Source organism: Propithecus coquereli, unplaced genomic scaffold (assembly GCF_000956105.1).
Source record: "Propithecus coquereli isolate 6110/MARCELLA unplaced genomic scaffold, Pcoq_1.0 Scaffold158, whole genome shotgun sequence".
NCBI lineage: Eukaryota > Metazoa > Chordata > Mammalia > Primates > Indriidae > Propithecus > Propithecus coquereli.
This window is the reverse complement of record NW_012140302.1, coordinates 3,285,088-3,297,877: the sequence shown is the minus strand read 5'-3', so window position 1 is coordinate 3,297,877 and position 12,790 is coordinate 3,285,088. Positions and strand designations below refer to the sequence as shown.

Genomic DNA, 12,790 nt, shown 5'->3' with positions numbered 1-12,790 from the left:
TGGGACAAAAGGGGACGCTGGGCTGCAATATAGGCCATGAGACAACTCAGACCACCTTGGGAGGAGTTCCGAAGACGAGATAGCCCTGCAGCACTTGCCAAGTTGGCAAGGCAGTGTTGGCCTTGAGACCCACCCCCTTGTCAATCAGTCAGGAGAGGTGGGGTGTCCTGGGCAGGGGTCTGGCCTTGGTAAGGTGGCTCTCTGCAGCTGAGGGAGCCCCCAGAGGGGCTGGCAGAGGAGGCCTTCTGCCCTCACCACTCCCAGCGTCAGGGCAGGAAGCCCATCAGTCCCAAATGAGATGCTGGTGGCACAGCGCAGCATCCAGCCATTCAGCTGGATCCAGAGTGAAAAGCGCGTTTCGCAGGCACTTGGGAGAGCTGTAAGCCTCATGCTGCTCGCCGGCCTCCACGGAGGGGCATGTACTGCATGTCCAGTGGGTACTGCATTTACTGTATTCGTTCTTTCCTTCGGTTGTGACCACAGGCCCTTTGCAGGTGTGCTCCGTCTCTGCAGCCTGCTGCTCAGGAAGCTTCGTGGCCTCACCCACTAAAGTGAGCTGCCCCCCTGACCCCCACCTGCCTTGCACCTCCCTCCGCGGGGTCTGCTGTGGATCTGGGTCCCCAGAAGCCTGGGGAAGAAGGGCGAGACAGGAAGGAGGAAGCGAGAGGCTTTGGTCTTGAGGAAAATGTCCAGGGGGAACTGGGCTGTGGGGTCTACAGCTCCTCGGCACCCTGTGTCCTTACCATGGAGTCCACGTGGGAGCAGGCTCCTAGGGTGAGCCACGCGTGCTGGTTCGCTCAGTTCTGGGAACCCTTCATCTGGGCAAACGGGGACCGCTGGTCACCCTCACAGCTACCCTGTCTAACTTCAGGACACACCAAAAGGCCTCTGCTTGGGTCCAGCAACCTCCACCTGGGGCCTGATCACATCCCCCCGTCTCTCCCCATGACTCCCAGCTGCCACGGCCTGTGCAGTCTCCGCTCGCCCTCGCGTTCCTGGAATCTCCCTCAGGGATGTCGCCTCCTGACCCCAACCCATGCTTCAGGCCTCAGACAGAGCCCCGCCTCCTCCGCAAAGCCCATCTGGCTGGCCGGAGCCTGCAGGGTCCCCAGTGCCCCCATCTCTGAAGGACTGTCCTGCACCGTGGGGTCTGACCCTGTGCTAAGGTCTGGGGTGTGCCCAGTCAGGCCACGTCTCCCTCCCCTCAGAGGCTGGGAGCAGACTGAGGCCAGGGCTGGCTCCCTCTCTCCTGGGCGTGCCCTGCCTCACTCCATGCTGCGTGGTGTGCCCGCGACTGTCCCGCGCACGCCGTTGGCTAGAAGGTGATGTAGAAGGGACATCGGAGCTCATCTCCTCCTTCTTTTCCAGATGAGGAAGCAGGATCAGAGAAGCACAGTGACCTGCCAAGGTCACTCCGACAGGAGCCCACCCCATACCCGCCCTCCACATGAGAGGACCTCACCAAAGGGGCTGCCACAGTGGGGCCCCCAGCATCCACGCAGTGAGGAAACGGGAAGAGAGAGGACAAAACAAAGAAATAGGATCCTGAGGGCTTAAATACGACATGAGAAACAGCGTTGGTACCGGAAAGAACTTAGGGAGCAACAGTAAAGAGGCATCGGCTTGGTTGTACAATGTTCACGTAATTTTGTTCTATCGGAAAACAATACTAAGAGGTAGGAATTACTGTCCCCTTTCACAAGAGAGGAAAACTGAGACCCAGACAGGGGTAGTGACTTGCTGAGGGTCACGCAGTGACAGATGACATCCCCATCCCCGTCCCTGACTCCTTCCCCAGTGCTCCTGCCCCCGGGCATCTGGCCATCAGGAGAGGCAGGGTCACACGCAGAGGGAGCTCCCAGGGAGCTATTTCCCCCCAGGACAGTTAAGCCGCCTCCTAACTACACCTCAGGCTGCTGGCCACACTCTCATGATGAGGAGAGCAGCTTTCTTAGCAGGTTGCTTGCTGGCCAGATGGATGTCAGCGTGTGTGTGTGTGTGTGTGTGTGTGTGTGTGTGTGTGTGTGTGTGTCTCCATTCCACAACCCGAGTCTTCTCTCTACTGCCCCCTCCTGGCCGTAGGGAAGAAGACCCTCCTCCCCGCTGTGCCCAGGATTACCTCCTGCCCCTTCCTGTCCCCTCATCCACCTTGAAGTGCCCACCGCCCCCACTCCCCCGGTTGCCCACCAGGTCCCCAGCTGTGTCACTCTCCTGACTGTGGTGTTTGCTCTTCCGCTAGGAGGTGCCTGACTCAGGGCTGAGTGCAGATGTCACATTTATCCCAAGGCGCTACTCCAGCCACTCCAGGCTGATGGACACTCCTCCCTGGGGCAGGAACCCAGGTTGCATCCTTCACCATCACTGCTGGACATCAGGCAGTGGTCTGAGCAGTAGAGGTCAAGTCTGAGCCATGACGCAGTGAGGCACCAGGCAGACTCCTCAGGCCATTGGACTCTCAGCCAGAGGTAGTTGGGCTTCCTTCTTCCTGCCTCTGCCTGGGCCAGTCCTCCATGCTCAGCTCCGAGTTGTCTTTGGTGTATCACACATGTGTCTTCTCTCCCCAGGAGACAGTGAGTCCCTGGGCAGTAGGGGTGAGGGTGATCCACTCATTCTCTGAGCCATGGACTCCCCATCAGTGTCTGTGTGGCAAGCACCCTCCATACAGAGCCAGGGTCCCAGCCACTCCAGGGTAGGGACTTGGCTGGGCCCTCAGTCCCCTCCAGGAGCTTAGACCTGGAACCCAGGTGCATGAACTGGAGGAGAGAGCCTCGAGTTCAGCCTCTGCACCCTGGGAAGAGCAGGGGAAGAGGCCGACCCTGTAGCTCAGGGGCTCTTATCCGCCTGGTCGGTCACAGTTTCTCCAGGAGGGCTGGCCAGCAGGAGGCCGTGATGAGAGTGTGGGCTCTGCAGGCTCCCAGGACAGGAGGACAAGCAGCCACGCTCAGGGCAGGGTGCATCCAGAGGCCCCGTCAGAGGACACTTGCTGGACATGAGGACCCTTGGACAGCTCTGGGATCCCTGCTGCCAGCCCCTCTGTCGGTCCCCAGCTCTTAGTCACCGTTCCTTCTCCTCCAGGACATCAGCTGGCTCTCGGGCCCCTGAGCCCCAACTCTTTCTCCCTTCAGCAAAGGGGAAGCTCGAGGGGAGCAGAGGAAAGCTGGGGACACAGGGGTCCTGGCCGAGGAGAGGGCAGCTCTAGTTACACCCCTGCCCCACAGCTTCCTGGTAAGGGGCGCTGAGGCAGACAAGAGCTCTGGGTCTCTGTAAACAACACTTCCAGGGCTTCTCTGCCATCCACCAGGGCCCTGGGGTCTGCGGCACTGAGCGGAACCCTCTTGGACGCTTTCCCCAGGACTTCCTGCCTGCCGCCCGCTGCTATGAGTCCCTCCCCAGGTCCTGGCAGTGCAGAACTCTGAGCTGCCGGGCTGCTGGCCCCGACACAGGTGGGGTACAGCCTCTGGTTCTGGGAGGGCCTGGGTGAGTCCAGCACTGCACGAGTCCTCCAACCCCCCCAATCCAGACTGGCCCAGGTCTTTCCCCCTCCTCTGGCCTTCTGGGGCCCCTCTGGGAGAAGCTCCCTCACCCCATGCTTAAGTGGTCTCAGACCAAGCAGGTTTCCACTGGGGCTCTGGTCGTCTAGGTGGGTCCTTCCAGGGTCTAGCAGGATCACTGTGGATGCTGTAGCCTACAAGGAACAGGGAGAGGTGAGGAAGGGCCGTCCCCTGCTCCAGCCTCTTTCTGGCTCCGCCTTTGGCTCCTGCCAGGTTATCCCTTTAGGGTTATGCTGGGCCACCTGCCTGGCCACCCTCCTCCCTTGCTGGGTGCCTCCCAGTCCTCCTGACTGGACACAGGCCAAGTAACACCCCGCTAGGGACTCAGTGCCACAGCCCTTAACGCAGCTACCCAGAGCTCTGCCCTCGGGAGGCTGAGAGGTGGGCTCTACTCACTTCCCACGTGTCGCTTCTTCCAAAACCCATAGACCATGATCAACGTCACGGGAACCAGGAGGAAGGTCAGCCCCATCACGAGCACAGTGAGGTAAAAATCCCGGTGCCTGAGGAGAAGGGACAGAGGGGCAGGAGGTGAGCACCAAGGGCCCCGCCCTGACCCCTGTCTTCCTACATGCCCCACAAGAGGGGTCGGGCCAGGGGACAACCCCAGCTTCAGAAGCCCTGACAGCACTCGCCTCTGGAAGGACAGCAACTCTTCCTTGGGGACCCAGCTGCAGGGCAGGACGTGCCCAGGCAGAAGGGAACATCTCCCCAGCTTTGGCGCCTCTCCTCCCTTATGCCCCTGAATCTGTTCATCGCTGAGGACAAGGATTCTAAGAGACGCCCATGTGTGACTGACGAGATCAAGGTTCTTGCTCTTCCTCAGGGTGACTGAGGACGCCCCTTCCCCCACTGTGTCCTCTGTAGCAGACGCTGTAGGTGCCCCACCTGTATCCCATGTTCCCTCGCTGGGGACATTTTTGTGTACACAGGTCATCAGCACCCCCTTGTTTGGTAAGGGGGAGGGAGCGAGGACTTTCTCCTGTCCCTGGAGCCCTCCAAGCCCCACACAGGCAGCTCCCTACCAACAACCGACAGGAGTGGTGTCTAAGCACCTGCTCACTTGCCTGCGGAGTGTGTTTGACACTGGATCCCAGTTTCCCCAGGGGATTAGGCTCTTGCTGCACGTAGTGGTAGCTGGTTTGATTAAAGGCTCCTTATTGTCTGCCTTGGCTTCCCTGTCCCACTTTCCCACCCTCTTTGCAGTGTTCCACATGAGATGCAAATCCTTGTTTCAGAGATGGCTTCGCTAGTGGAACCCAACTAAGAGTGCCTCCAGTTCCCACTTCCTACTCCCAGAGCCACATACTTGTCTTGTTTCCTCCCTCTCCTTTCCATCAGCAGCCTCTTCAGGGAAACTGACTCTGACCCTGATCCCCTGATCCTCAACCCCATGACCCTCATCCCTCTGACCCTTGACCCTGATCCCCCTAACCCTGTTCCCCTGACCCAAACCCCCTGACCCTCATCCCCCCAACCCTCATAACCTCATCCCGCAACCCTCATCCCCTAACCTGACCCTAACCCCTTACCCTTAACCCCCAACACTCATCCCCCTGACCTTGATCATGATCCCCTTGACCCTCAACCCCATGACCCTCATCCCCCTGACCCTTTACCCTGATCCCCTGACCCTCAACCCCATGACCCTCATCCCCCTGACCCTTGACCTTGATCCCCCTAACCCTGTTCCCCTGACCCAAACCCCTGACCCTCATCCCCTTCACCCTCATAACCTCATCCCACGACCCTCGTCCCCTAACCTGACCCTAAGCCCTTACCCTTAACCCCAACCCTCATCCCCCTGACCCTTGATCCTGATCCCCTTGACCCTCATCCCTATGACCCTCATCCCCCTGACCATTGATCCTGATTCCCCTGACCCTCATCCCCTGACCCTAACCCCATGAACCTCATCCTCCTGACCCTCATCCCCTGCCCCTCATCCCCTGACCTTAACCCCTGATCCCTGACCCTCATCCCCTGACCTTTGACCCCAACCCCCTGACGCTCATTTTCCTGACTCTCACCCCCTACTCACATCCCCACTGCCATCGCCTATATCACTTCCAGTCTCCCACAGTAGGCCACACAGGGTTCCTGGGGAGCCAAAGGGGAAGGTCAGTTATAAGATTTGCACTTGAGTTTCATTCAGACACCAAGAACTGTGCCGTATTTGGCAAAATGTCATCAACCCCCAGCCCCACAGGTACCTGATGGAGGGAAATTTGTTGAGAGATCTGCTGGTGTGGCACATTCCTGTCACCAGCACTCCAGTGCCGAGGTGCCCAGACTCGGGGGAGATGGATTCTGGGCCCACAGAGGAGGCTCCGGCATTGCTGGGAGACACAGTCACTGTCTGGGCCCCCGTGGTAGTCATGCTGGTACCCGTGAAGCTGTAGCCTGTCATGGAGGTTAGTCTCGAGGAGGGTAAGAGTCTGGCCAAGGTGAGGATCCCAGGGGTGAACCCCGTCCTGCTAGTGGTGAAAGGCTCATCAGGGCCTGAAGAAGGGGCTCCACTCTTGAAGACATCGGCCAGATGTGTGAGGGGAGTGCTCCTCTCAGCTGGGGACGCTGAAGGACCAGAGAGGGAGGGCTGTTAGACTGACTCGGGCGCCTCAGCGCTTGGAGCAGACCCCGGCAGCCCACGCAGTTGTCTGGATGCTGGGGTGGGGGCCTGTCCGCCTCTTTTCTCCTTGACCTTGGACCTCGGGTTCTGCTCTGCCTCGTGACCAGGGTTCAGAGGGCGACGTCAGGAAGGAAGGAGCAGGCATGGTGAAGAAGGGAAAGACTTTCACAGTTTCCTTAGCGTCTCACATCAGGCCACCTGGTCCCGGAGGACACTCCCTCCCCATCCCCATCTCTCTCGTCATTTTCCACACTCTCCTCATTCTTGTGGGCCAAAGGGACATCTACCAAATCACGTTGAACAGGGACTTTTCCAGCTACTCCATAATTGGCAGTTGGGGTCCAGAGATGAGGATTACAAGGCATCAAGGGCCCCAGATTCCGAAGAAAGCTGCCTTCATTGGCGCCAGACATCTTCCTTGCAGGATCCCTAAGATACACCCAAAATGGTCCTGCTACCCTCGTCCTTCACCCCAGCCCTTTACCACCACGTTTTCTAGAAGAAGCCTGGAGTTTGGGTGATAGACAAGGGGGCAGTCATAGGAGTGGTGAGGCACCACACAGCAGGGAGTGTTGGTTCTGTCTCAGCAGGAAACCCGGAAATTGGAGAGAGAGGCTGCTACAGGATGCCGCGTCAGACTATCGTGCGTGCAAAGGATACTTTCTTGAGGGCCAGATGGTCACCACAGAAGATGGCTGAGTTTCAGCCATTTTGGCGGCATGAATGCCCAGAACAAGCAGCACTGGGGATGGGGGACAGAAGCAGAGGCAGACCTGGCGCCAGAGCTCCCACATCACCATACTCAGCAGTGGGGACACCCCCAAGGAACCCTGCAGAGAATCCACGCATCTGCACGTTCACTTTTGAGAGGATCTCAAAGGGCTAGAGGAAAAGGAACGACATCCGACAGAGAAGACTGCCACAATGGTCAGTTAAGTCACACGACCATTTCCCTCTCCCTCATTCCTGCATCAGCACACCAAGGTGTGGGAGGGGGAGAACCAGGAGGAGGTGACCGAGAGGACCCCATATTCCTCATCTCCTAAGATGAAAGAATGGGAGCTAGGCAGCAGGCAAGCCCCCTCCCCACTTCAGGTGCCTTGGGCCATAAAATCCGGTCTTCACCGGAAGTGGAAAATCATATATTGCTGGAAGATTAGAGCTTGTAATTGGGCTGAGGATTTTTTATTTCCTAATAACTGCAAAGTTCTGCAAACTTGGAATCTCCACAAATTGTCCTTAAGATGTGGAAAGTGAGACTTGACATGGCGTGATTGGGAGAAATGATGAGAGAAAATAAGACCATTTCATGTTTGTATCTTACAAATTAAGGCTTCAGTGAGCTTTGACTCCTTCCCTGGGTCTAAATCAGAAGTGGAGAGGGGAGGAAAGGGATTTGGCCCACATTTCAGAGATGGCCTTTTCCCTAGTTCAGACCCAACAGGAGATGGGGATATAGTTGAGTTAGGGGAACAGGGTGGACAGTAAATCCTATAATACTTGGCTTCTTTTTTCAGGCTCTTCTGCTGACTCCCTTTCCCACCTTATAAATGTGGGAGGACCTCGCTGCTCGGTTCTCAGTCCTCCTCTCTTCTTTTTCTACACTCCAGGAACAGCTTTTTATATCCTCTTGATTTTTAAAACAGCTTTATTGAGATATAATTCACATTCCCTACAACATACCCATTTATAGTATAAAGTTCAATTTTTTTAGTATAGTCACAAAGTTGTGCACCCCTCACCACAGTCAATTTTAGAACATTTTCATCACTTTGCAAAGAAACCCCTTGCTAATATGCTATTACTCCCTCATCCCCTCTTCCTTCTCCCAACCCGAGACCACAATCTGCTTTCCATCTCCATAGATTGCTCTAATTCCTGGATGTGAAACACTATCTCTGTAGAGATAATTTCAAATACATATCTCAGCTCTGACCTCTCACATGAGCTCCAGGCTGGTGTATCAACTGCCCACTTCCTTCCTCCACTTAGGGTCCTAGGAGGCATCTTAAACTTAACAGGACAAAATAGAGCTCTTGATTATTTTCTCTCCAAATTAGCTCCAGTTTCAGATTTACCCTACTGGTAAATGGTACACCCATGCACCTGCTGATGAACTAGGGAACCTTGGAGTTACCCTTGACTCGTCCTTTCTGCTCACCTCCCAAGCGAGAAAAGCCTGTCCTACCTCAAAGACATACATGGCGGACGGCAAGTCTGAGAAACACAGATGTGAGCCCAGCCACTTCCCTCCACCTCTAGTGCGCTCATCCTACTCCAAGCCACTGTCATTTCCAGCCAGATGCTCACAATGGTTCTCTCTGCCCAACCTCATGCCTTCCACAATCCATCCTCACCCCGCAGCCACTATATTCTTACAAACAAGCTGCAACGCACCTCTCTAAGCTCGTTGATAGCTTCCTCTTGTTCTTAGAATCAAACCCAAACTCCATTTCATGGTCTCAGGGCTCCTGATGACTCTCCAGCTTCATCGATCTCTGCTCCACCCTCCATATGGAGCTGCCAAACAGCCTTCCTTAGACAGGCCACCCTCCTTCTCACCTCGGGGCCTTTGCACATGCGGCTGTCCCCACAGAGCACCCCTCAATGCACCCAAATTTCAACACGGCTAGAGAACTCTCATCACTCGTGGCTCTGCTTGATGTCATCTGCTCAGGCAGGTGTTCTGTGGTCCTCAGTTCTACAGCAGTTCCCCCATCACTGAGTTACCTTCTGGTTCATCACACTGTTTTCTGTTCTTAACATTTATTGTTCTCTTGCAATTATTTGTCTGGATGACGTGCTAGTGCCTGCCATGTCCCGCAGGGCAGGACTGTCTGTTTTTGCTCACACTGCATCCTCAGGGCCTGGCACATCATAGGGGCTCAACCAATATATGTTGAACCAATGACTGGATAAAACAAAGCATAGACAGTGATGTGTTTGAACCTCATCTCGGCCGCCTGCTAGTTCTGTGACCCTGGACAAGATCAGAGCCACATACGGCTTTCAGGTCTCATTTTTTTCATCTGTAAAAGGGTGACAATGATGCCACAAAGGTGTCTATAAAGGCACTTTGAAAAATCCCATGGTGTAACATGACCACTGATGGATTCTTCTTCTCATATCTGCTGTCAGTGGGGTGTGGGGCAGGGAGGACACCCCCACCCTCCCAGGGCCCCGGCAGGCCCGCTCACCTGGAGAAACTTCCAGCTGGATGCCCATCAGCGGGTAGAGGGTCCCTGAGGTGTTGCGCATACACCAGTATCGGCCCGAGTCCTGGTGCTTGAGGGCCACCATGGTGATGTTGACCACCTTGGCCTGGGCATTGTCCTGCAGCAAGTAGCGCGGCCCCTTCACCCAGGCCCGGGTGAACCCAGGCTCACACCGCTTCCTCCTGATTTTGCACCAAACCTTGCCCTCCACGCGGTTCTTGTAGCCCTTGTAGGAGCACTGCACAGACAGAGTCTCTCCTTCAAGGAGCCTCACTTTTGTGTATGCGCTCTCTGCCGGGGGACCTGGGGAGACACGACTTGTGAGCAAGGTCTGGAGACAGAGGAGGAAGCAGGCATCTTGAAAGGGGAGGGTCATGGTGAAGGGAGAGGAGGTGCATGTTGCCCTGCTGTCATGGACTCAGAGTTTGAGGGGGAACAGTCCTACCCTCAGAGAGCACCCCCAATCTAACGGGGAGGTACACAGGCCCTATACACAGCTAGCTTTCAGAATGATGGGGGAGATGCAGGCCCCTCCCTCAGGGAGCTCCCCGTTTGGTGGAGAAGACAGGCATGTCCCTGAGGGAGTCCCCAGGCGAGTGGAAGACACTCAGCCCTTACACTCGGAGCCGACCAGACACAGCCCCATTCTTCACGGTCTCTCCAGTCTGATGGGAGATGGATAAACTCTGTCTCCAGGATTCCCAGTTTTGTGGGAAAGACGCATGTCCTGCCCCCAATGAGACAGATGCACAGACACAAACACACGTCATTAAGTTCTGAAGTTTCAGGGCCCAAACGACGTAGGTAGATAAGGAAATCCATTTTTTGAAAAAAATGACAAGAAGTTATTTCTTTCACAAATAACTTCCCTGTAGTCACCCTTGAAATAGCAAGCTGCCTTAGTTCATTCTGTAAAGGTGGTGTTTAATTTCACAATATTCTAGTTACATAAAACCCGTACGTTAAGCCTGCCTCCATGTACACATAAACTCTCCCAGGGCAGTGAGAACCAAAGGATTCTACAACTCTTCACTTTCCATCTACTATAACTTGCACGCTATGCCAAGGACCAAAATGTGGTCCGTGTCCTCCACAGTCTGGAGAAGAGAGAGCAGACTGTGTCTCCAGCAGACTGGGGGGAGGGGACTCAGGGGACAGAGAGAGGGAGGAAGGTGCTGTTGGGTCCCTCCCCCTCTGCCTGCTATAAGCTCAGTGCTTACTCTTCTGATAACTTCACCCCAGAGCCCTCCACAAACACACACATGAAAAGCTTCTCCCTCCAGTATGGAACAGAGAGCGCTCATTTTGGTGTCACCGTAAACATGGGTTAACATGCTGTTTCTACCACTCAACTGGGTGAGCAGATCACCTAACATCTCTGTTTCTTTATCTGTCACGTGGAAACACTATCGCTCCCCTCCCTGGTTGCTCTGAGAACTATGCCCCCAGACAATGCCTTGAACACAGTAGGTACTCAATGCATGCTTCCTTTCCCAAGTGCAGGTGGCTCCAGACTTCCCTGCTGGAGCCCAGAGCTCTGATAGTCAAGGGCCCAGAACCTGAGACACCTGTCCCAGGTCCCAACCAGCACCCACTATAGCTGAGGCTCTGAGTAAGGCCACACCCCCTCTGAGCATCACCTTGTCCCTTGCAAACCAAACAGAACGGTCCAACTCAATTATTTGGCGGGTGAGCCCAGGAATCTTAGCAGAGCGGAGACCCCCTTCCACCCTGGCAGAGGGAGTGGCCTCTTATCCCTCTGGGGAGGTGCAGAGGTGGAGTGACTTGGGACGGGTCTCCAGGGCACTGTATCTTATGTGCCTACTTCTCCCGTCAATGCTCTCATGCACGGTGGGGAGTGGGTTTTGCTAACCCCCACCATGCCCAGAACTGAACAGGAAGTGATAACTTGGTTGCCATAGGAGCGACAGGGACAGGAATAGGTGAGGCCCCCTCGAGGGGCATTAATAGCTGTGGGGAGTGGGGGGACACCTTCAGGGATTGGTCCCTTCAGGAGAGGGGCAGGGACAGGATGTGACATCAGCATTCCGAGAAAAAGTGAGTTCAAAGCACACACATGATGCAATGACTCCTCTCAGAACCAAACAGGGCTTTCCTGGGGGAGCCAAGCTATGTGCGTGAAGAAACCGAGTGTTCCTGCTTGGAGGGCCCGAGGAAGCCTAGCCGATAAAGGGGCCGGTGCAGAGGGGTCCAGAGCTTTATCTCAGTGTGGGAGGCCTGGATGAGCCTGACCTGGGGCCGTTATTAGGCCCGAACCTTCTCAATGGCCTCTGGTATGGAGCTGCTAAGTCAGCCCCGTCTCCTCCCCTCCCCCAACCCACAGACCCTCAGACAAAATAACTGGGCAAGGGGCGGGGGTGCAGGACAAGGCCCTGTGCTCCTGCCCCTGAGCCATGCCCTCCCCCAAGCCAGCCCCTTCCGGCTCACCTGAGACGCAGCCCTGTAGCCACAGCAGCAGCAGGATGGCGGGGACCATGGCGCCCTCCCGTTGGGACAGTCACAGGCCCAAGCACCCCAGGGATCCAAGGGTAGGCCAGGCCGGCACAGGACAGGCCACCTGGGTGTGCCAGGGGAGGACCTGGGGTTCTAAAAGTGAAGTTGCCCATTTAGGGAAGTGAGGCGGTGTGGGACCCACTGCCCCCAGCGACCGCAGGGGCCGCAGAGCCTATCTTTAGGGCGGTGCCCACAGTTGTTTCCGCCCTTTTCCTCAGAACTTCAGGCAGGTGTGGCTGCTCCACCCAGTCTGGGGCCTCCCGCCCAGGGAGCGCTCTCAGAGTCAGGGGGCTCCCCGCCCTCCCCTGAAACTGGTCCCCAGGAGTGTCTGCTAATCCCAGGCAGGGGACCCAGCTAGGGGGCTGGGGTGAGGTTTCTGGAAACTCAGGGGCAGATTTTCTGGAATCCTCCAGCCTCAGAGACCCAGGGGCACTCAGGCTGAGGCGGAGCGTCTTGGCCCCAGTTTTTCACATACACACATTCACAAGGAAGTTCTCGTTCATTCATCCATTCATTGCCCCTGCCTTCATTTTGTTCCGGCCTCTCTCTCTCAGACTCCCGGCTGCTCAGAACAGTCACTCGTGTTCACTGTTGCGAATAACCTCCCACAGGCTCACCTGCATCACACTTTGCCGCAGGGGCAAAGACGCAGATGGTGAGACTCAGAGCATAAAATTTAGGCTCAGGGAGAGTTTCCTGTGCTCTCACATGAGAGTGCACACACATGCACACACTCCAACGCAGTGTGTCTCTCTTTCTCTAACTCACACACACACAGACTCTCTCTCTCTCTCTCTCTCTCTCACACACACACACACACACACACACACACACACACACACACACACACGTAGTCTGCCTCTCCTTTTCCGTATCCATGT

The 12,790-nt window shown here is 55.9% G+C and overlaps 1 protein-coding gene across 1 annotated transcript in view; it reads right to left on the bottom strand.

Annotated features, from left to right (window-relative positions):
• The window catches only part of TREML2 (triggering receptor expressed on myeloid cells-like 2), a 14,161-nt gene extending 2,167 nt beyond the window's left edge, over positions 1-11,994 (bottom strand). Inside the window, exons 1-5 of the mRNA XM_012640826.1 lie at positions 11,844-11,994; positions 9,378-9,698; positions 5,765-6,125; positions 3,948-4,054; positions 3,584-3,685 (exon numbers count right to left, since the gene is read on the bottom strand). Coding sequence (XP_012496280.1) covers positions 3,591-3,685; positions 3,948-4,054; positions 5,765-6,125; positions 9,378-9,698; positions 11,844-11,892 — 933 coding nt within the window. The 5' untranslated portion in view covers positions 11,893-11,994 and the 3' untranslated portion in view covers positions 3,584-3,590. The remainder of the gene's footprint in view (positions 1-3,583; positions 3,686-3,947; positions 4,055-5,764; positions 6,126-9,377; positions 9,699-11,843) is intronic.
• Positions 11,995-12,790: the final 796 nt, after the last annotated feature.